General features: G+C 40.1%; 1 protein-coding gene across 4 annotated transcripts in view; it reads right to left on the reverse strand.

Moving 5' to 3' along the window:
* MARCHF1 (membrane associated ring-CH-type finger 1) overlaps positions 1-24,716 on the reverse strand; it is an 859,229-nt gene that overhangs the window by 37,302 nt on the left and 797,211 nt on the right. For all 4 annotated transcript variants that reach the window (XM_082461847.1, XM_082461846.1, XM_082461848.1 and 1 more), the window contains one exon: positions 24,074-24,254. In XM_082461847.1, coding sequence (XP_082317973.1) covers positions 24,074-24,254 — 181 coding nt within the window. The remainder of the gene's footprint in view (positions 1-24,073; positions 24,255-24,716) is intronic.

Below are 24,716 nucleotides of genomic sequence, written 5' to 3' on the forward strand. Positions count from 1 at the left end.
GAATAATGCCTTTGCAGCAGCATGGATGGACCTAGAGATTATCATACTAAGTGAAGTAAGTCAGAAGGAAAAAGACAAATACCATATGATATCACTTATATGTGGAATCGAAAATATGACATAAATGAACTCATCTACAAAACAGAAACAGATTCACAGACATAGAGAACAGATTTGTGGTTGCCAAGGGGGATGGGAGGTGGGGGAGGGATGGCTTGGGAGTTTGGGATTAGCAGATGCAAATTATAAACAACAAGGTCCTTCTGTAGAGCACAGGGAACTATATTCAATATTCTGTGATAAACCATAATGGAAAAGGATACGAAAGAGAATGTATATATATGAATAACTTCATCACTTTGCTGTACACCTGAAACTAACACAACATTGTAAATCAACTATATTTCAATAAAATAAATTTAAAAAAACAGTCTTCGAATCTTTAAACCTCAGTAAGAATCTTAACCTAACCCAGTTTTCTTGTTAATAGTGAGCTAGCAAAAATAGTAAAATGACCCCTACTATTCTTCTATTGAGATTTTCTTTTAAACCAACCTCTCAGGAGCCCAGATCTCTGGGGAGACACCTTCCCCCTTGATGTCAGTATCTGAATTCAAGCATGATGCAGTCATAGCTTCCTAGGGAATCGTGGAGTTAGCCCAATTACATGGAAAGAACTCTCAAAACTGGGTCTTGACTCTTAAAAAGGGGGGAAATATACAACAGGTGGGTGCTATTAACCTCAGAAAATACTTTGTCTTTTATGTGATTTAATTTCACAAACCATGAAAAAGCTGTTGACTGCAATCAATTTACATAGAAATTAGTTGAAATATGCCGACATTGTTACCACAGCTCCAAAAATGTAACTGCCTTTAGTAAACAACCTCACATCTCCTGGAAATGCAGAGATAGGGCACAAATGCTATGGGACTAACGTTAACGCTTTAATATACACATTATCCCTCAAGTCAAATTCTTTCACTGTAATGACACGATATCTCCTAAAAAAGTAATAGCTTTGTGCATGCAGGGGATGTATTTGACCCTGTGTATTATAAGAGATGATTGAGATTTAGGGTTTGCAGCACTGGAAATGGTTTTCTAGAGGGTAGAAAGCAGTTAAGTGGGTTGCCTTGACAACATGGGTTAGTTGCATCAAGAAATCCATGGCAATGCAGGAGCTTCTGGTATGTCAAGATTGCAAACTATCTCGCAAGTTAGGTTAAAAGAAAACAAATCCCACTGCAAGGCAGTGTTACCTGACCTATGAAATATTAGTTCTCACTTTTTATCATGAACCTTGTTAGAAAATAGATGAAAACTCTAGGTGGGCAAGATAGGAGAGGGGTAAGAAAACAGGAAGTACAAGGGTTCTATTAAAGAGTCTTCCCCACTCTCCTCCACACACCTGCACCCCCAACAGGGCTCCAGGGATCCCTGCATGTTCTCTGAAAGTCAATTCTGCTAAGAAAAGGTGTCTCGCCCCGATTCTGTTCATTTCCCCAGCAGTCTCCCACAAAGCTTCTCTGTGGGGAATATCCCATGTCCATATTGCATATTCATAAATAATGAGCGTAATAAGGGTTACTGCAACAAAGCTGGTTATTAGTGGAAGTGAAAACAAAACCTGTTAATATGCATGCTCTCTAGTCCAATTATCCTGGCAGGGCTGAGGAGAGATTTATCTGCAGAGCATCAAGCCTCAAAGACAAAGCCTGTTACTGAAAACAAGCTTGTTTCTTCTCACCCTCCAGCAAGCAACCCTTTCTGGCTCTGTTCTAAGTACACAGTTTTGAGATTCTGCTTGTAAAATCTCCATCAAGCAATTTTGAATGAGGAGCTTGGATTTTCCTTTCATAAAGCCTTTTTTTTTTAAAAGGTAGGCAGAACTATGCTTTTCTTTGGTTAAACTGCAGTATGAGTTTCGCTTTCAACCTAGTCTAAGGCTATGATTCACCTGATATCATCCGAGATGGGCCCTGAGTATCTGGGCTGCCCTTCCCTTTTGTATTTCCTGGCTTTAGGATCATGGAAGGGAATGGGGACCAGAGGGACACATATTAGGACAGAGGGACTGCCTCTGTAGTAACAAAGTTGAGAAGCACTAGCCCAGACTCCTGCGAGCTTAGAGAGTACGAATAGGCAGGCACCGGCAGCTCCCACACCTGCAGGGCCAAGGTAACCCAGCAGCGTGAGCCACTGAGCGTGAAGGCTAAGAACGAAGACAGTTTTCGTTCCAAGTGGCGTTTGTTTTCTTTCTCCTGCGAAATAGACAGGAAGCCCTAATAGGTGGACCCATCCCTTACAGTAAAGTCCAGTGTTATCACGAGGCTTTTTATGTGTCTTGGAGGCAAAAGCCATCCCTTCAAGCCTATGAACAGCCTAGGGGGTGCCAAGGGGTGCCGGGGACACTGCTCTTTAGGTGTATCTTTAGAGGTGACAGGTGAATGGGCAGAGCATCAACAATGACTCACTGGCCAGATACCAGGCAGAAAAATAGGCATGTTATTTGGGAAGTAGGCCAAAGAAGGAGTCCTGGACAGCTTCTGATTCAATCTTAAACGTTAGGGTTTCTCAATCAAGATAAGAATACAGGGAATGCAAATATTAAGCCATAATTTGTGCTCTTAGCTAAGTCCTTTAACCTAATCAGTCGACAAGCCAACCAATATATCTCCTATGCAAACACTCTTCTAGGACCACGGGAAAGAGGAATTTCACCCACAAAGACAGGACTCATCTTTCTCCAATGACCTCTTTCCTCAAGGTATCAATAAATGGCCCACCTGTCCTTTGAGCCACTCAGTGTGACCACACATGGGTCAGTCTCACATGGGAACTCTTTGGGTGAAATACATGAGTCTATCTTTGTGGTCACATTGAAGAAAACGCCTCTATTTCAGAGCAGAAAGTAGGCATATCTAAATAAAAGCTACAGCTGGTGAAAAGCAACAAATATGACACAGAAGGAAATCTTGCCTCCTGGTCCTCATTTTACACAAATGTGTAAGAGGTGTAATAATCTTTGGGTCTTGTGTCTTTCTGCCCCTAAAAAAGTAAAAAGATTTCCGATCTTTTTTCTTTAGAGGCCAGGGATTTCGGAGTCCCAGGGGCTACCAGAAGTCAAAGGGGACCGAGAGCAGGAAGGACTCTGAATTGCCCTTCTGTAACTTTTCTCACTGGTCTAAGCAGAGTATTTCAGCTTTTAACCCTTGTTATTCACTCTTTTATTTAACATTTTAATTTTGGAATAATTTCAGATTTATAGGAAAGTTTCCAAGATAATAAAGGCTGTATGTACCCCTCACCCAATTTCCCCTAATGTGAGCATCTTACGTTACTGTAATACATTTGTCAAAGGAAGAAAACAGCACTAGTACATTAATGTTAACGAAACTCCAGACTTGTTAAGGGTTTCACCAGTTTTCCCACAAATTCCCTTTTAACTTTTAACTAGACACTGTTCCCTGAAGAAAGTTTGGTGACTACTTTTGGAGTTGTAAGTGACAATCTAGTACCTAAGTGAGGCTTTCTCTCTGATGGCATCAGGATGTCTTAAGTTCCAAGTTAGGAATAAATTCTCCTTACGCGACTCCATGCTACAGAAAGCATGGTCCTACACTGGCATTACCTGCGAGCTTATTAGTTATGCAGAATCTCATGCTCTACTGAAGCTTACTGAACAATCAAAACTTGATATATTTCTTGAGATTTATTTCCATACATCTATAGGAAAGTTCATTTTAAAGACCATCTAGAATTTCATCGTATGACAATCTCCTGCTCTGCCCTACTGCACCCTTCTCTACCCTTATCTAGAGGCAATCACTTAAATGTGGTAGGTGTTGCATCTTTTTTTCTTCAAATTTAACATATTTTTAAAAATTTAATTTATTGACGTATAGTTGATTTACAATGTTGTGTTAATTTCTGCTGTACAACAAAGTGATTCGGTTATACATATTCATTCTTTTCATATTCTTTTCCATTATGGTTTATCACAGGATATTGGATTAGTTCCCTGTGCTATACAATAGGACCTTATTGTTTATCCATTCTATATATACCAGTTTGCATCTGCTGATGCCACACTCCCAATCCATCCCGCCCCTGCCCCCCCTCCCCTTGGCAACCACAAGTCTGTTCTCTATGTCTCTGAGTCTGTTTCTGTTTCATAGATAAGTTCATTTGTGTCATATGTTAGATTCCACATATGTGATATCATATGATATTTGTCTGACTTCACTTAGTATGGTAATCTCTAGGTCCATCCATGTTGCTGCAAATGGCATTATTTCATTATTTTTTGTGGCTGAATAATATTCCATTAGATATATATACACATACGTGTGTGTGTGTGTGTGTGTGTGTGTGTATATATATATATATATATATATATGTTCTTCCTTATCCATTCTTCTGTTGATGGACACTTAGGTCATTCCCATGTCTTGGCTATTATGAACAATGCTGCTATGAACATAGGGGTCCATGTGTCTTTTTTAATTATGGTTTTCTCAGGGTATATGCCCAGTAGTGGGATTGCTGGGTCATATGGTAATTCTATTTTTAGTTTTTTAAGGAACCTCCATACTGTTCTCCATAGTGGCTGCATCAATTTACATTCCCACCAACAGTGCAAGAGGGTTCCCTTTTCTCCACACCCTCTCCAGCATTCGTTATTTGTAGGTATTTTAACGACGGCCATTCTGACGGTTGTGAGGTGCTATAGTAGGTGCTGCTTCTGATATTTACTTCCCTCATTTTCCGTAATATGCTTCTACTGTTACGACAGCTCACTGATATTACACGTCACCTACTGATCTCTTGTTGTTGTTGCTGAGGATTTAATGCTCAGCCGCAGCCCCGCTCACTCGTATTCATCCTCCCAGTACAAGTGTGTGGCTAGTTTGATTATATCAATATAAGAAATTATAACTATATAAAATGGTATTCACTAAAGAAATCAAGTGTTACTTGAGGGCAGTGTTTTTCAAAGTGTCATCTGGGAATCCTTTCAAGACATCAGTGCGGTCAAAGCTATTTAATAATAATTCTCAAAGATCTGTGTATGGTGGGATTCTCCAGAAGCTACATGAAGTATGACACATTCAGCAGACTGAATACAGAAGCAGACGCGAGATTCCAGCTGTCCTCCATTGGACCAGATGTTAAAGGGATGAGACGTTAGAGAGATTAGCAAAGTGAGAAACAGTGCAGCTTTTCTCATTGAATATTTTTTGTTTTGGAAATATAATTTTTCATAAAAATATAGTACTTATCTTAACATGAAATGTTTCTTATTATTTTAAAATAATTTAATAAGTGCATATTTGAACGTTTCTCAGTCTCAGTTCCTAACCTGGTAAATATCGGTAGATATAACCCACATAAACCAAAGCTCTCTGGTGTCTTCAATAATTTGTAAAAGCGTCTTGAGATCAAAATGTTTGAGAATTGCTGCTCTAGAGAAATAATTCACTTTCTTAATAAATTTCTGTTGTATTTTAAAGATAATTCCCTTTTAATTATTTGCTTAAAATGTACCTACTTTAATTTTTTTCTATATCCTTCAATCCAACTATCCAAAGCCCCTTAATCTTACTTCTGAAGCAAGTCAGATATCCTACCAAACTGAGTTTTCCACTGACCTCTGACCTGAGGCTTCTATCCTCTTCCCCATTCTGAACACGTCACTGTCTTGCTGGACGGATTTCTTTCGGTCCTCTGCACCCTCCCCGGGGGCAGTCCCTTTCAAATAGCTTAGAAATGCTGGGTGCCCAGACCTTGTTCGGAGAGCGTCTTTGCTTCTCTGCTGTGTTGCTTCCTGCGCTTTTCCAATCTTAACTTCTTCCCATGTCAAGTCCCTTATTTTGCTTAAGGATTCCCTTGAAAAGTTTCCTAAGAGGCCATGGGATGTAAATTTTTAGAATCCTTGCATTGTCTGAAAATCTTCATTCTACTCTTACATTTTGTTGGTATATTTGCTAAGTATTAAAATTGTGGTTGAACATTCCTTTAGAATATGCCAGTGTTTACTAAACCACCTCTTTATCACCAAATTATGGTAACAATTATCACCATAATTCTGATTACAATGGAATTCATTAGAAGCCTTTTGAAAGCTTCCTGAATTTACTCTTCATTTTTATTTATTCTTGGTCTTCGGAGTTTTACAGTAGCAAACACTTATCTAAGTATTTCTTCATTTGTGCTGGATAATCATGCCCTTCATTTTTCGGAAGCACTCTTGCATTATTTCTTCGATAATTTTCTCTGCCTTTTTGTCTATTCTATGACTTAAAAAATTGTTTTACCCCTTTTATCCTTTTATTTTAGTTTCTGGAATATTTGTTCAACTTTCTTTTTCAAGTCTTTCACTGAATGATTCTTATTAGCTACTTGACGTCTAAAGGAAAATGTTTTACTTTTTTTAATTGATGGGTGCCTGAAACATAAATATACAATTTAATCAATTAAGATTTCTTTGTCAAGTTCTGATAGTAATGCTATGGCAGCTTCCTGAGAAATGCTGGAAACGTCATTCTTTCCCTCCCCACTGGATGTGTTTAAATAACACTGGTGTTATGTAAGTTACAGGCCCTGACATCCTCCAATTTCCACAAACATCAAAATGTCGATAAATGCTGGCCCGTGAGGGGAAGGAATTCTTCAGTTGTCATGACTTTGGTTGGACTGTTCTTTGAGCTAAACTCAAGGGGTAAGTTGGGAGGTTAATTTCTGCTATTTCCTCAAAGTCACCTGACAACGCTCTGTGATTCAGAAATTTGGACGAGGAGATGCCCAAAGGGAGGACAGAAGATGTAGGCTGTGAGGAAGGGTGGGTGGTTATTTTTCTTACAGAAACAGATTAATCCCTGAGCTTGGTCTCTTTCAACCCAAGTCCACCCATTGAAGGTGTCTGGAATGCTTGGTGACATCAGGGCTTGGACACAGACCTTCCTCAAGAACTGTGTGTCTAAGGCAGAAGAAGACCAGCGCCGGCCAGCCTTCCCCTGCCAGGGCACCCAGAGGAAGAGATACATACCTAGGCTGTTGGGATCATCTTCTCCAGGAAAGGCAAACAGTTGTACAAATTGGTCTCTGAATGTCTCAGGGAACTGTGCCCAAGAAAGACCAGAGACTCCAGACATGTTTCTCGGGCATCATAATGCTAAGAATTCCACTATGAACGCCAAGAGGAGGCACCTCTGCTCAGGGTTGCTCAGTGCCAGAGGCTCAGGTGAATCAGGTGCAGAAGCATCGGGACCCCCAGGACAAGTGTTTGCAGCAGCAGTGGGTACGGGGTCTCCCCTTCACTGAAATGGTATGGTTTGATGCTCCTGGCAAAGCCTGTTGCTGAGTTTTTCCACTGCTGTTTCTTCTACTTGACGCCCTGGTTCTTTTTTTTTTTATAAATTTATTTTATTTATTTTTTTTAGCTGTGTTGGGTCTTCGCCTCTGCGCGAAGTCTCTCTCCAGTTGCGGCGAGCGGGGGCCACTCTTCATCGCGGTGTGCGGGCCTCTCACTATCGCGGCCTCTCTTGTTGCGGAGCACACGCTCCAGACGTGCAGGCTCAGTAGTTGTGGCTCACGGGCCCAGTTGCTCCGCGGCATGTGGGATCCTCCTGGACTAGGGCTCGAACCCGTGTCCCCTGCACCGGAAGGCAGATTCTCAACCACTGTGCCACCAGGGAAGCCCAACAGCCCGGTTCTTGAACCAAATCATTGGTACTAGCTCATCAAAGCTAGGAGTTGAAGTCAAGCATCCAATCTGTGTCTATGATCTTTTGGAACCCACCTTCCTACACCCTAACCTGTTCCAGGCTAGGCTGTGTGGCTTCAGCGAGCGTGCCATGGCTTTGCTGATCCCTGGGAAATGCCACTGTCAATCAGGGGGCCACTCCCGAGTCACGCTGTAGTGTCTCCGTTTACCCTGTGTCCTCTTACCTCTTTTATATTTTTGAATTCTAAATAGAATTACATTAAAAAAGGAGGGGAGTTCTACTGCTTTAAACAGCTTTGGAAACCAGTTACAATTTTAAAAGACACTTCTTACTTAAAAATTCTAGGACCATAAACAAGGCTGAGAAGTTGAAATTAAAGTCACTTAAAATTTACATATACTAATAGTTAATATTTATTCTCATCATGTTCCAGATGCAGTGCTGAGTGCTTTTCATGTATTATCTCATTCAGACCGCCTAACAACCATATCAGGTGGTACACACTTTTATTATCTCCCTTTTACACATGAGGAAATACAGGCATGGAGAAATTGAGTAACTTGCCCAAAGCTCTAAAGCTACAATGACTCCTTTCAAGGTGCGACCACTGGCGGGCTGACTCCAGGGCTCAAGCCCTAATCATTACACAGTCAGGTAGAAAAAAAGAAAAATAACCATGCTATTGGGTTACTTTGTAACAGAAGTTTTTAAAAGAAATATTTCAATGCATCAATAAAAATGATTAACAACTACGTCAGGTGCTCGTATGCAAATGACTGCGCAGTACACTTAGCGGTCACCCTTTAGAAAGTAAACACGAAATAAATTTTGGTCAAATATGCCAGGCAAGGCTAATTATTTTCTTGAACATTTTTATGAACTCCTTAGAAGTTTTCAGTATGTTAATGATTTTCCTGCCTTCACCTTGCTTACATTATTAATTTGCTCAGCAAATTCTTTATAGATAAACTAAGTTGCAAGCTTAAACCAACATAACTCTTATGTGGATGACTAAACACCTCGAACCACTGAACAAATTAATCAATGCGTGTACGCCTATAATCAACCAGTGCTTTAGAAATAGTTCTTTGAAAATGTGCACGCTACTCTCTTAATGGCCTTCCAGTGAATTCAATGCTGAATGCTGATTTAGTAAGAGTGGAAAAGTGAATTTGCTAGAGCATCGGGTGATGGGAAACTGGGGAAGATAATAACACCGTCACTTTGTGGGACTTTACTGCTGACAAAGGACTTGTACTTACATCATTTTATTCCTCAATACAAACTGAAAAGTTGGCAAAGTAGATATCAATATTACTGCCACCCTTCCTCCTTCCTCCTTCAATTTGACAGATCCCATCTCAGGTCACAGGATGCACCTATAGCCACAGGGTGGCTACTTGGGGTTTGACTTCCGCTGTCCCCCACACTCAGCCCAGGTTCTTTTCACTGCATCACGCCCTACTCCACTGGGGAGATATTTGCAAAGACAGATAGGCATTTCTACCCTGCAGAGGTCATAGACTCTTGGTCTGGGGGCTGAATCTAGCCTTCAGATCTGTTTTGCTTTGCCCGAATAGATTTTGAGTTTGATTAGTTACGATTGTTTTTTAAAAATCAGAAGAGATTAAGCTAAATCCAGAATTGTGGCTTCATCTGGAAAAGCAGTTGACTTGGCAACAATCAACTACTGTTGATTGCTCTGTTTAGAGCAGGCGTGTCTATTTGAGAGTGCCACAGTCTCTGCCATTCCTTATCACCTGACCGGTATTGGCTTATTTGCCATTTATCCTCCCAAAACCAGGCTGCTTCATTCATTTATCTTACCTGCCTGGCTCCCAATAGAAAGTGAATTCTCTGTGGGACTGAGCAGCTTTCCACAGACATGGGGTAATTTTTCTCAGCCAACTTGAGCAGGGTTGTCTTTGTGTATCTTCCCAGCTTTGGTTCCTCACTCACTCAACAACCTTTTCATTTAATTTTCTTTATTAAATTGTTCTGCTAATGGAACAGAGAGGTAGTTGTGAAATTGAGGATTCATAATACCTAAAAAGTCCCATAAACTTCCTTTTGATTATAATGTAATAGCTGGAATTTTATTAACCCTGCCCAGAGTTACTAAAAATATCTCCCATATAGTTTTTAAGTCTACTTCAAAATATTTTGACTAACTCATTTTCAAACTCTCAGCCTTCATCCCCACTTCACAAGAATGTAAATTCTCTGGGATCAGAGGACTTTGCTTGTTCATCACTCTAATCTTACTACCAGGGACATTGACTGGCACATAGCAGATGCTCAGTAAATGTTTGTTGACTGACTGAATGAAAGTGGAAGTAGTGTATCAGGACTGGGCATTCCTGGAACCCTCTCAGTGTGGTCCTTCAGACACAGTTGGCCCTTATCTATGGTGTGGTCTTATTTATGCAGAGTCTAGTAGGAGATTATCAGTCTCTTGGGAGATAAGTCATTTCCTGGAGGCAGAAAAGATCTAGCTCAAAAATTTGTTAGCTTTGCTTATTGGTAGAAATACTTCATCAAAATATCAACTTTTGCATTAAACTGGCTCTACGTTTACAGAAACACTAGCCTTCAAGAAAACAAAATCTTTCTTGGATTCAACTAACCCTTCAGTCTACACTGGTTTTCTTAGTTGTGCAAAGAGAAGATGACTTTCAGCCCAGCCTGCCTCTTTTCTTAGGGCCAGGAGTCTTCCATGCAGCGGAAGCTTGCTGTCAAGAACCATTTGAATTTGCTTGACTTTTTTTTAGTTTTTAACGACCTGTTTACATCTTATAAGAAAAAAGACTTCCTGGAAAGCAATTTGTAATATGTAATCAATACTGAGATGCTAAAATGTTTATGCCAATGTTCTGTATCTGACATATCTATATATAAAATTGATCTGTACAAGAGTTGTACCCTTTGCTATACATAAACCATAACCTTAATTTAAAAGAAACATATGTGCCTACAAATGAAAATGGATAAAAATGTTAATAAAAAAAAAAAAAAAGAAGAGTGTGGCCTGGACCCTCTAGCTTCCAGTCACCTCCCAGGACGCCTCGGGTACTCAGCGCCCCATACACTACCCTTTCCTCTCTCTGCTTCTTTCTTTCTCCTCTTCCCTCTCCCTTTCTTCTTCCCTGTCTTCCTTTAGTCATGCTTTTCACTGGCTTTCTTTTTTGAATGTGGAGAGAGTGTGTCTTGTTTTTCCCACCATGGTTTGATCTAAAGGGTAACAAGATTGAGAAAGCACACACATTAGGTCCAGTGGTAAAGAATCCACCTTACCATGCAGGGGACACCGGTTCGATCCCTGGTCAGGGAACTAAAAGATCCCGCATGCCGCGGGGCAACTAAGCCCCATGTGCCACAACTACTGAGCTCCTGCACCTGAATTAGAGCCCACATGCCACAAACTACGGAGCCCACACGCCCTGGAGCCTGCGCGCCACAACTAGAGAAGAGAAAACCCGCACTCCACAACCAGAGAGAAGCCCGCGCACCACAACGAAGAGCCCCATGCGCCACAACGAAGACCCAACGCAGCCAAAAATAAATAAAATAAATAGATAAGTAGTAAGTAAATCTTAAAAAAAAGAATCACATATTAAAAAAAAATCTGATCTTCTGACTTGTAGCTCTTTCCTTTACTATTTGAATGGATTATTTGTCTTTTTAAATTTACTGTAACTCCTCTCTGTATATTTCAGTTAAGAGGATTTAAACGTATGACTCATTCCTGACTGTAGGGGTCTCTGTGTTTTGGGAGTGTGAGGTCCCCTGGAGGAAGATCCCTATGATGCAAGCGACAATGCAAGCTGCTGTCTTCCAGGGAAACCTCTTCCCTTTGCTTCAGGTCTCCGTGTGGAGGGACCTCCCTTAGGGGAGAATAGCTTGCCTCTCCGAGAGAGAGAATGGGGTACGGATTGCCCAACCTCTCTGCCTCCTGACCCACTTTCCCCACTTTTTATAATGTTTCACGCTGTACATTTCACAGGGGCAGGTCCTGCCATATCGGGCTGGGGTAAATCAGCCTAATTTGGGGCAAAGCGTTCATATGCAGGGTGACAGCATGGTATGAAGAGGCTGTGGTGTATCTATGTGGGAAGCAAGAAAGAGGAGCCACTTGACGGTACCAGGGAGACAAGAGTAGAAAATCGGAAGGAAGCTGGCTTGTGAGGGATTGGTCCTCTTTTAGAGTGGAATCTTCCAGCCACTGACCTCATGATAATGTTCACAGCATCACACACGCATGCTGATGGGCGAGGTGGGGCTCGACACCATCCTCCCAGATAGATCGTACCAAAGTCTCCTTCATTTCTCTCTTACTTGTCAATCCAATAGAAAAGGAATTTGACTTGGTTTAAATCGTTTTTCAAAAGGCCAGGTTGATTCCCAGTGCCTTATGTTTCAAAATATTAAACCAGAAAATTAGGGAAAATCTTTTCTTATGCTTTATGCCAAGATTTGAGCAATGAATTAAGAAAAAAATCCCAGCCAAGAGAGAAAAATGTTTAGTTGGAGGAAAATTTAAATATGAAAGTAATTTTATAATCATTCCACCGTCTTAAGAAAAATGAAAGTGCAAGACAAATATAAATATACCTCTTTCCGAGAAACACAAATACCGTATGCTAACACATATATATGGAATCTAAAAAAAAAAAAAAGGTTCTGATGAACCTAGGGGCAGGACAGGAATAAAGACAGATGCAGACGTAAAGAATGGACTTGAGGACACAGGGAGGGAGAAGGGTAAGCCGGGACGAAGTGAGAGAGTAGCATGGACATATATACACTACCAAACATAAAACCGAGAGCTAGTGGGAAGCAGCCGCATAGCACAGGGAGATCAGCTCGGTGCTGTGTGACCACCTAGAGGGGTGGGTTAGGGAGGGTGGGAGGGAGATGCAAGAAGGAGGGGATATGGGGATATAAGTATACGTATAGCTGATTCACTTTGTTATACAGCACAAACTAACACAACAATGTAAAGCAATTATACTCCAATAAAAGATGTTAAAAAAATATATACATACCTCTTTCCCATAAAAAACCCTCCGTCATAAGATGATGCTTTGGGGAAAGCTTTATTTGTAACTGTGTGTGTGTGTGTGTGTGTGTGTGTGTGTGTGTGTGTGTGCACGCAGATGTGCATCTGCTTTTGCACATTCTAATTTGATGCTTTTATGCTTTCCATATGGATCATTGCAACACTGATTCCATCATTTTAACCATAGTTTACATTTCAAATATCAAAATACACAGTATATAAAAGAAGTTCCATTCTGTGTGTCCCTTATCCTTGGCAAAAGAAAAATAGGTTCTCCCAAGCTGGGGGCACTGTGTCCAGTTAAAGACTTCAGTAAAGAATATAATGTAAGTTAAGTGTTTCTTTTCATATCTAGAATACTAACAGCAGGTAACGTTCTAACCAACCCAGTGAAGTTATATTCTTCAAGGGATAATGTTCAAAGAGAGAAACTGAACTAAATTAGTATACAATTGGGACTTCTAATAAGGAAGTACTGAAGAGAAATGTTCCAGCCAACAATGATCATTCAGGGATAGTTTACTTATGTCTCCTTTGGGAGACCTAGCAAATTCTGCTCTGTTTTCCCAGATGTCCAACTGGTAACTAATACCTTCTTGATTACCCCAGGTTATGGGAAGCATGGAGAACAAAAGAGAAGAGACACTTTGCTATGTGTCTATAGTTACTGCAAAAAAAACCCCTCTTGATATGATGGTCTCACAATAAAGACCAAATATACGGTGGCTTGCTCTCTCTGAATGACCGTTCCCGTTCCCACAGAAAATTCTTGATTCCCACATCACTACCCACCAACTACCATGCTTTTCAAATTTATTACACCTTATTGTAAGTTATTCATCCTTTTCCATCCTTCTTGCAGGGGACTCTAGGCCCTCTAAGAGCAGTGGTTTTCTATCTGGTTCTCTACTGAGCACCACTGAGACGTGGTAGATCCTACAGGGAGTTGAGTGAATGAGTGAACTGGGCCCATTGGCCCCTTTCCAGAAGAACCATTCAGAACACAGCTGGCTGTGGCTGTGGGGTCCACTCTGCCTAGGGGGAGGCCTCTTTATGGATGCAAGCTTCACAAAAGAAGAAGATCTGCTCCCCAGAGAAGAATATTTCTATTTTGAACCAATTATTCTATATTATTGAGCCCAGTTGACTACACAGTTGTTTCTCTGTTTTTGAAATTTTACAGACTAATTGACCTGCGAGTGTTTCCTCAAAAGACAAAAGGATGAGGCCATGTGATAATTCCCAGGTACCTATCAGAAAAATATGCGAGATGCTTGTATTTTCCATCTCATGATTATCTGACACAGACATGTCGGGATTGTTATCTACTCACCCTGGAATATTATTTTAATCGAAATATCAATTGTAGTTCAATCGAGAGCATGAGGGTAAGGCAATAAAACAAATAACAACAACAAAAACCAAGAAAAATGTTTTAGTAGAGAAGATAATGCTCCAATTGAATTGAACTACTTCTCTTTCAATGATCTTCTTTCTGTTATCTGGTGGTTTACTCACTCTCTCCCTTCCCACAGAAAGCAGTTAGGAGCCTGCTGGCCCCTCCTTCTCACAGAATAAAGCCCTTGGAGGGTAAGGGAAGTGCCGGGCTGGAGACAACGCCACCACTGGACGGTGAGAAATCTGTGTGGAAAACTTCCTGGATCATTTGGAGACTGTGAGTTTGAAACCGGAATCACTTCCTAAGAGTATTCTAAATCACTGAGGGCTCATATAATAACGGAACTGAAACTCAGCAAGAAGAGGGTTGAATGAGCGTGCATCGCAAATTATAAGTATGGATGTTCTGCAAGTGGTATAAAGGAAGCTCTGTCTGGCCCTGTACTAGGGCAGAGATTTTCATTGCTTCCAGGCTTTCACGTCTGTGAAGAAATGAAATAGCAAACCTGCTCCCAAGAGCTGGGCGCTGACTATAAGGGAACAGCCTGGAGACATCAAAAGTTCGTTTGCGGAGGGCTTTCTTATCATGTAATCCCAGGTAATTCGAGTAAAACTGAGAATTAAGACGGATGCTGTGGAAATCTCCAACAGCACTAGACCGATGTCAGCACAACACGCTTGCTAAAACCCCTGCCGAGGATCAAAGAGGACCGTGCAGAAGTTCATCTAGAACGGACTTCAGCCTTTTATAGACCCAAGTCCATAACTGTGATTTTGTTGTTTCTGTTGTTTAAAGCGAAAAGGCAGTAGCTATGCAATATGTTGAATAAGGGCTACTGGAGAGGCAGAGGAGTGAAGTACATGCTCTGAGCGCAGGAAGAAAGAGAAACAACAAAAAGCAGAGAGAAGGGCTGGCAAAGCACAGTAGGCTGGCAAATCAGAGTGAAGATAAATGGCCGATGCTGTTAATGTTGTCAGCCTGTAAAATAATTGATGTTTATATAATGATGTAACTAAGTATTGGGAAAATATATTGGGTGAAACCAGCATGTTTAAAAAAGAAGGTTTTACAAACTATGGTTACCAAAGGGGAAAGGGGGAGGGATAGATTAGGAGTCTGGGATTAACAGATACACACTACTGTATATAAAATAGATAATCAACAAGGACCTACTGGATAGCACAGGGAATTATACTCAATATTTTGTTATAATCTAAAAGGGAAAAGAATCTGAAACAGTTTTATATATATACATAACTGAATCACTTTGCTGTGCACCTGAAACTAACACAACATTGTAAATCAACTATACTTCAATAAAAACAAAATTAAAAAAGGAAGGTTTTAGAAACAATTTTATTTTAGAAAGTTTTAATTTGAAAGATTTCCACTAGATAGTTTAAGTGAAAACTGAAGTTTTGATGCTTAAAGGGCAAGGTTCCCACGGACTTCCCTGGTGGCGCAGTGGTTAAGAATCTGCCTGCCAATGCAGGGGAAACGGGTTTGAGCCCTGGTCCGGGAAGATCCCACATGCTGCGGAGCAACTAAGCTTGTGCACCACAACTACTGAGCCTGCGCTCTAGAGCCCGCGAGCCACAACTACTGAGCCCACGTGCCACAACTACTGAAGCCCACACGCCTAGAGCCTATGCTCCACAACAAGAGAAGCCACTGCAATGAGAAGCCAGCGCACCAAAACAAAGAGTAGCCCCTGCTCGCCGCAACTAGAGAAAGCCCGCACGCAGCAACGAAGACCCAACGCAGCCAAAAAATAAATAAATAAATTTATTAAAAAAAAAAAAAAAAAGGGCAAGGTTCCCAGTGCTTATGGCAGTGAGATGCCATGCAGCGAGCACATGCTATGGAATCAGGAGTGTGAGACAGCAAGTGGCTCATTTGCTCATCTGTAAAATGGGCTGCATGTGCCTACACACAATGGGGCTGTAATGAGATGAAATTAATTGAGAAATACATTCCAAATGCCTGGCACAGGGTAGAAAATTCAGTCTGTGGTGGTTGCATTAGTGAAACTGCACATCACCCGTAATGATAAGTAAAGGATGCATTTTGAATTCCCTGTCTGTATTATTATATATGATTATTGAATAGGGTGCTAGAAGCTGCTGGCTAGGAATCTGACTGCATCCTGCCTGGTCCAATGTTAAGGCTACGAACTGCAAGAGCTCCAGCTCAGCAGAGAATCAGTAACACCCTTGGGATGGCTGACCTGCTATGGCAACTTGCAGTGGCTCCTGGCTAGTCTGAAGGACGGATGCTACCTCAAGTTAAGGAAAGGAAAAAAATAGCACGGTAGTTGTTAAGTACAGTTCTTTATTTTCTAAAAATAGGTATTTCAGCTAAAGCGTTGTAAGTCACTATGGTGTAAATGTAGAAATATAAAAATGCTGTATTGCACAGGGAACTATATTCAATATCCTGTGATAAACCATAATGGAAAAGAATATGAAAAAGAATATGAATAAGAATATATATATACATGTATATATATGTATATACATGTATAGCTGAATTACTTTGCTGAACAGCAAAAATTAACGCAACATTGTAAATCGACTGTCCTCCAATAAAATAAATTTAAAAATATCAAAATGATTATTCCTTTTTATTTAGCATAATAAGTTCTACAGAACTTACATTTATGAACTTTCCAATCTTCAACTGCTTTTGATCTATAAAAATGACAAGTGCATATGGTTTGACCTAATCATTACTAAAGCAAAGGTAATTGAATTTATTCACTGCCTCATTTTACTTGTAGAAATGAGACAAGGAATTGATGCATGCGCTTGCATATTTTGTATTATCTATTTGTCAAATAGTTTGTAAATGGAAAACCATGTACAGAACTCTTTCAGGGAAGGACACACAGTGTCAGGAGTATTCTCTGTCCTCACAAGCTTAGCTTTCTGTCCGGTAGCTGGTTTCTCCCATTCAGGAGTGAGATTCAGATCTGAGCCCCATGCAGTCCTTCAGCTTCAGAACAGATTAGTTTCCTCGTCCTAACTGAGATTGCATGCAGTTCCAGACTGCACTTAGTCGTTGCTGTGTTTTCTATATTTTTGACTTTTCTGGGCCCTGAGAATTATTTCTGATTCTTGGTAACTCAGTAGATTAATGAGACTTCTACTGAGTGTTATAAAAGTAGCTGAGCCACTGACTTAAAGGTGATGAAAATTGCTTTTTCTCAAATAAGGCCTTGCTTTTATTTAGACTTTAAAGATTTTCTTCTGGAAACATTAGGATACCTTGATGAATTCACTAACTTAGATTTTGGTGTAGTAATAGCAGCAATTAATGAAGTAAGCTTTCACTGATGTCTTTAGAGGCTATTAAGTCCCAAGGTTTGTCAGACTATGAAGATTTGTACCTTTCTACTTCAAGAAACCATTTCATCTCCACAGAATCTCCTGCCTCCATTGGCTAACGATAGAAATTCAGAATCATTAGCTAAATTAATTGTTTCATGTGGTTGGTCTTTAGAATGTTATAAACTGTAATAGAATTACTGAGTTGAGAGCAATTAATTAGATGTACTTTGAATATATTCTAATTAAATGCTATACCTGTCATTCTTAATGACCTCTTGAAAACTACCAAAAGAAAACTGTTGATGAATCTCAGTGCCATGAAAATAAACCATCCAGAACCGTTTAAATATGCCTCATGTCTGTATAGTTCATATCACTTCAAAATCTGAAAAGTCATTTCAGATACTGCCATTGAAGTATTATCACAGGGCCCCATAATTTTAAGGGAGAAAGTGAAAGTGTGGAATCGCTTTTCTAGGTTTTTAAAGCCCATAAATCATAGAGGTAGGAACAGCATGCATGTTTCTTACGTCTAGGACTGTGTTAGACCATGTTAGACCAGGAGCTGAAAATTCAGATCTGTACACCGGAGCCACAGAGAGATCTGATGCTCAGAGATCACTGAGATCTCATGCTCAAATGAGAGGAGATCCCTCAGGATCAGAAAGAGGGAGGACGGAGAAATGCAGGGCCCTTGAGGGCAAACAGCTTCACAAAGGGGCCAGCCTCCCGCTAGCTACACTGGTGGTTGTCTTACGGAAACGTGGTTCCTGTCAAGCCAGATACAGGGGTTTTCAAATAAATACAGATGTATGGGATTTTACATGAAATAATCACAGATTCAAATTTTCAGCCCTGTGGGTCAAGTAAAACATATCTGTGGGCTGTTGGGAAGCAGCCTCTGGATTAGATTCTGACATCCTCTGTAGGTATATATGCTATTAAAAATGAAGGATGTTGACATGCTGCCCTTCATCAATACTTATGACCAATCAAAGGAAACGTCTGTGAAAAGAAACTGGGGTATTTCATTAATCAACAGATAGGATGTGCCCACTAGGTTGCTGCAATACATATTTTTTTAAATTTTTATTGGAGTATAGTTGCTTTACAATGCTGTGTTAGTTTGTGCTGTGCAGCAAAGTGAATTAGTTATACGTATACATATATCCACTCTTTTTTGGATTTCATTCCCATTTAGGTCATGACAGAGGACTGAGTAGAGTTCCCTGTGCTATACGGTAGGTTCTCATTGGTTATCTGTTTTATACATAGTTGTGTATATGTGTCAATCACAATCTCCCAGTTCATCCCACCACCCCTTCCCCCCTTGGTATCCATAAGTTTGTTCTCTACATCTGTGTCTCTATTTCTGCTTTGCAAATAAGTTCATCTGTGCCATTTTTCTAGATTCCACATATAAGCGATATTATACGGTATTTGTTTTTATCTTTTTGACTTACTTCACTCTGTATGACAGTCTCTAGGTCTATCCACGTCTCTGCAAATGGCACAATTTTGTTCCTTTTTATGGCTGAGTTTAAGATTAAAAAGATAGATGTATTCATAGTCTTTCTCTGGTTTGTAAACAGGTTGGTAGAGGAAAAAAAAAGCTCTCTTGAAAGGATTGTAACTTATTGGGAATGGAATACTAAGAAAGGATCAAAGCTGTAAGTCAGGGGTGATTCTAGAAAAGCTGAAGGTAGAAGACCTTCCAAGGTCCATACTGCATCATGTACTGTTTATGATACAAAAATGCGGGAGGGGGACACAGTATGAAGAAGAGAAAATTAGAATATTTTATTATCCTAGATTGTTGTTCTCATATTGAAATACTATGTTTGAAAAGTTGAAATGAAAATTTTATACAGATGTAGGTTAAAAAAATGGAGAACTATACAGACGTTATGAAACAATTGGTACTTCCCTGCGGGGCAAGAAGAGAAATTTACAGAATCACAGAGCACAGTGTGTCATGTAGCGGCTGCAGAGAGCACACAGCACCCTTCAGTGGATAAAGCAAAGGGCAAGGAGGTAGGGTCCATCTCTATTTCTGGCATCGATTTCTTTGGGACTTGGGAGGATCAGAGTGTCACCTTTTGGCACTCAGGTCACCCCACATGTTAAAAAAATCCATAACTCAAAGGTGTCTTATGCACCAGTTTTGACATCTATAAACCACTGGCAGATTTGAAAAATCAAGGCTATCACGAAAGCAGGGACTGTCGTTCTCCCTCTCTAATTTACAGAATTCATGAAGATTTGCAATGGCCAGCCACCAGTCAGACGTCTATTGGAATATTCTTGTTTGCTTTACATCTCTGCTCATCCTGGAACCCATCACCTTAATCCACTTTTTCTTTGCATGAAATTTAAATGAAAAAGCAGCTCTAGGCAGATTCATTATTTAAGTTGCAGTCTCCATACTCTCCTTTGGAAATTGAGGCATCCGTCTACGTAAGGCTTCAGTTAGGCTAAAAGATAAGTTAACATGCTAATGAAACTAAAAGCTGGTTCTTTGAGAAGATAAACAAAATTGATAAACCATTAGCCAGACTCATCAAGAGAAAAAGGGAGAAGACTCAGATCAATAGAATTAGAAATGAAAGAGGAGAAGTAACCACTGACACTGCAGAAATACAAAAGATCATGAGAGATTACTACAAGTAACTCTATGCCAATAAAATGGACAACCTGGAAGAAATGGATAGATTCTTAGAAATGCACAAACTGCCAAGACTGAACCAGGAAGAAATAGAAAATATGAACAGACCAATCACAAGCACTGAAATTGAAACTGTGATTAAAAACCTTCCAACAAACAAAAGCCCAGGACCAGATGGCTTCACAGGTGAATTCTATCAAACATTTAGAGAAGAGCTAACACCTATCCTTCTCAAACTCTTCCAAAATATTGCAGAGGGAGGGACACTCCCAAACTCATTCTACGAGGCCACCATCACCCTGATACCAAAACCAGACAAAGATGTCACAAAGAAAGAAAACTACAGGCCAATATCACTGATGAACATAGATGCAAAAATCCTCAACAAAATACTAGCAAACAGAATCCAACAGCACATTAAAAAGATCATACACCATGATCAAGTGGGGTTTATCCCAGGAATGCAAGGATTCTTCAATATACGTAAATCAATCAATGTGATACACCATATTAACAAATTGAAGGAGAAAAACCATATGATCATCTCAATAGATGCAGAGAAAGCTTTCGACAAAATTCAACACCCATTTATGATAAAAGCCCTGCAGAAAGTAGGCATAGAGGGAACTTTCCTCAACATAATAAAGGCCATATATGACAAACCCACAGCCAACATTGTCCTCAATGGTGAAAAACTGAAACCATTTCCACTAAGATCAGGAACAAGACAAGGTTGCCCACTCTCACCACTATTATTCAACATAGTTTTGGAAGTGTTAGCCACAGCAATCAGAGAAGACAAAGAAATAAAAGGAATCCAAATCGGAAAAGAAGAAGTAAAGCTGTCAGTATTTGCAGATGACATGATACTATACATAGAGAATCCTAAAGATGCTACCAGAAAACTCCTAGAGCTAATCAATGAATTTGGTAAAGTAGCAGGATACAAAATTAATGCACAGAAATCTCTTGCATTTCTATACACTAATGACGAAAAATCTGAAAGTGAAATTAAGAAAACACTCCCATTTACCATTGCAACAAAAAGAATAAAATATCTAGGAATAAACCTACCTAAGGAGACAAAAGACCTGTATGCAGAAAATTATAAGACACTGATGAAAGAAATTAAAGATGATACAAATAGATGGAGAGATATACCATGTTCCTGGATTGGAAGAATCAACATTGTGAAAATGACTCTACTACCCAAAGCAATCTACAGATTCAATGCAATCCCTATCAAACTACCACTGGCATTTTTCACAGAACTAGAACAAAAAATTTTACAATTTGTATGGAAACACAAAAGACCCTGAATAGCCAAAGCAATCTTGAGAACGAAAAATGGAGCTGGGGGAATCAGGCTCCCTGACTTCAGACTATATTACAAAGCTTCAGTAATCAAGACAGTTTGGTACTGGCACAAAAACAGAAATATAGATCAATGGAACAGGATAGAAAGCCCAGAGATAAACCCACACACATATGGGCACCTTATTTTTGATAAAGGAGGCAAGCATATACAGTGGAGAAAAGACAGCCTCTTCAATAAGTGGTGCTGGGAAAATTGGACAGGTACATGTAAAAGTATGAAAATAGAACACTCCCTGACACCATGCACAAAAATAAACTCAAAATGGATTAAAGACCTAAGTGTAAGGGCAGACACTATCAAACTCTTAGAAGAAAACATAGGCAGAACACTCTATGACATACATCACAGCAAGATTCTTTTTGACCCAGCTCCCAGAGAAATGGAAATAAGAACACAAATAAACAAATGGGACCTAATGAAACTTAAAAGCTTTTGCACAGCAAAGGAAACCATAAACAAGACCAAAAGACAACCATCAGAATGGGAGAAAATATTTGCAAATGAAGCAACTGACAAAGGATTAATCTCCAAGATTTACAAGCAGCTCATGCAGCTCAATAACAAAAAAACGAACAACCCAATCCAAAAATGGGCCGAAGACCTAAATAGACATTTCTCCAAAGAAGATATACAGATTGCCAACAGACACATGAAAGAATGCTCAACATCATTAATCATTAGAGAAATGCAAATCAAAACTACAATGAGATATCATCTCACACCGGTCAGAATGGCCATCATCAAAAAATCTAGAAACAATAAATGCTGGAGAGGGTGTGGAGGAAAGGGAACACTCTTGCACTGTTGGTGGGAATGTAAATTGATACAGCCACTATGGAGAACAGTATGGAGGTTCCTTAAAAAAGTACAAATAGAACTACCATACGACCCAGCAATCCCACTACTGGGCATATACCCTGAGAAAACCATAGGTCAAAAAGAGTCATGTACCAAAATGTTCATTGCAGCTCTATTTACAATAGCCAGGACATGGAAGCAATCTAAATGTCCATCGACAGATGAATGGATAAAGAAGATGTGGCACATATATACAATGGAATATTACTCAGCCATAAAAAGAAATGAAATGGAGGTATTTGTAATGAGGTGGATGGAGTTAGAGTCTGTCATACAGAGTGAAGTAAGTCAGAAAGAGAAAAACAAATACAGTATGCTAACACATATATACGGAATCTAAGGGAAAAAAAAAAAAAAAAAAAAAGGCCATGAAGAACCTAGTGGCAAGACGGGAATAAAGACACAGACCTACTAGAGAATGGACTTGAGGATATGGGGAGGGGGTGGGGTGAGATGTGACAGGGTGAGAGAGTGTCATGGACATATATACACTACCAAATGTAAAATAGATAACTAGTGGGAAGCAGCCGCATAGCACAGGGAGATCAGCTCGGTGCTTTGTGACCACCTAGAGGGATGGGATGGGGAGGGTGGGAGGGAGGGAGATGCAAGAGGGAAGAGAAATGGGAACATATTGTATATGTATAACTGATTCACTTTGTTATAAAGCAGAAGCTAACACACCATTGTAAGGCAATTATACTTCAATAAAGATGTTAAAAAAAAAAAAAAAAGATAAGTTAACATGCTAAAATCCAGGGTCCCAGCTATCATGCATGAAGTATATAAAGTTCATTGTTTTCGTTTGCATCCTTTACAAGCTATCCTCTGCCGGCATTGATTTAGATACTAACTTTATATTTAACTCAATTCTTACCTTCATTCCTTAGAAAAATATAACACAAATGAAAAATTTGAAGATTAAATTTATAGATAAAAATACTTACCTCTCTCTTGCAGCTTGATGCACAATATGGAAAAATAATACGTGAAAAAATAAAAATAATACGTGAACTATCAAACCAAATCCCCAGATAAAGGCAAACACAGAAAAGAGTCCACGCCTTACAGAAGACATCATTCTCTTCCATTACCTAATGCCTGGCTTTCAAGAAATTAGGTGAGTTCATATTGTTTAATCTATGGGATCTATTATCTAACCTTCTCGGGAACTGACTTCAGTAAGTATCAATACAATGTTCTCACAGCTCTCATCAGTTCAATTACAATGACCCACAGGTATATTTTTGCACACACACACACACACACACACACATGCACACATGCACACACATACACACACACACACACACACACACGCACATGCTTTTCTTTGACTTTGAAGAGTGAAACAAAAATCAGAGGCCCTAGACTCTAAAACAGAAGTAGGGAGGATTATCTGAAAACACTTGGCTGCATTTTACATATTGAGCCCAACCCAAGACGTGTATTCTTAGCGGATACTAGCATGTTAGCAAAATCTTATTGCGGAAAGAAATGGGTTTTTAATATGTATGTGTAACTGAATCACTTTGCTGTACACCTGAAACTAACACAACATTGTACATTTTTACTGACGTCAACTATATACTTCAATGAACAAAACGCCTGCTTTGTCGGCCGTCTCTCTCACACCAGTCCCGGCGACACCCTACCTTGCGGAGGGGCTTGAGCTTGGTCTCCATGATGAAGTCGTACTTGCATAGCTCACAGCAGCGCGTGTCAGAGCTCTTGATCCACTGGTGGAGGCAGGCCTGGTGCACGAAGCGCAGGGTGCCCGTGCAGCGGCAGGGCGTGATGAGCGGACTCTCCTCATCCCCTTCGCAGTGACAGATCCTGGGGAGGACACAGCAGCCGGGTGAGATCTCCCCCTCGGGGAGCACACGGAATCCTCCTCCCGCACATCCCAGGCTGTGTTAGAAACTGCAACCTCACGTTCGGACCCACGGACATTGCACTTCAGCTTAATGCCAGAGCTGAATCTATGGCCGATACTAATTCCCTTTCCCTTGCATAGTCATTGCTGGACTCTTAAGTCATGTTCAAAGGCATTAGACACCAATACATCAAAAACGTGCGATCATTCCTACACAGAAGTCAATTTTAACAGCACAGCTACTGAGCTATGTCCCCACCTTCATCTGTTAAAAGTCAGTGCCCATAGGCACAAGCTTGCTTTCATATACAAAAGTTACGACTTAGTATTCTAAGGAACGCTGGAACCTGGTAACTTCAATGTTTTACTTTGATCGTAGTTTTATGGGGTGTATACTTTACTACATATGGTATCTTACCAAT

This window comes from Balaenoptera physalus (genome assembly GCF_965194825.1).
Source record: "Balaenoptera physalus genome assembly, chromosome: 5".
Classification (NCBI taxonomy): domain Eukaryota; kingdom Metazoa; phylum Chordata; class Mammalia; order Artiodactyla; family Balaenopteridae; genus Balaenoptera; species Balaenoptera physalus.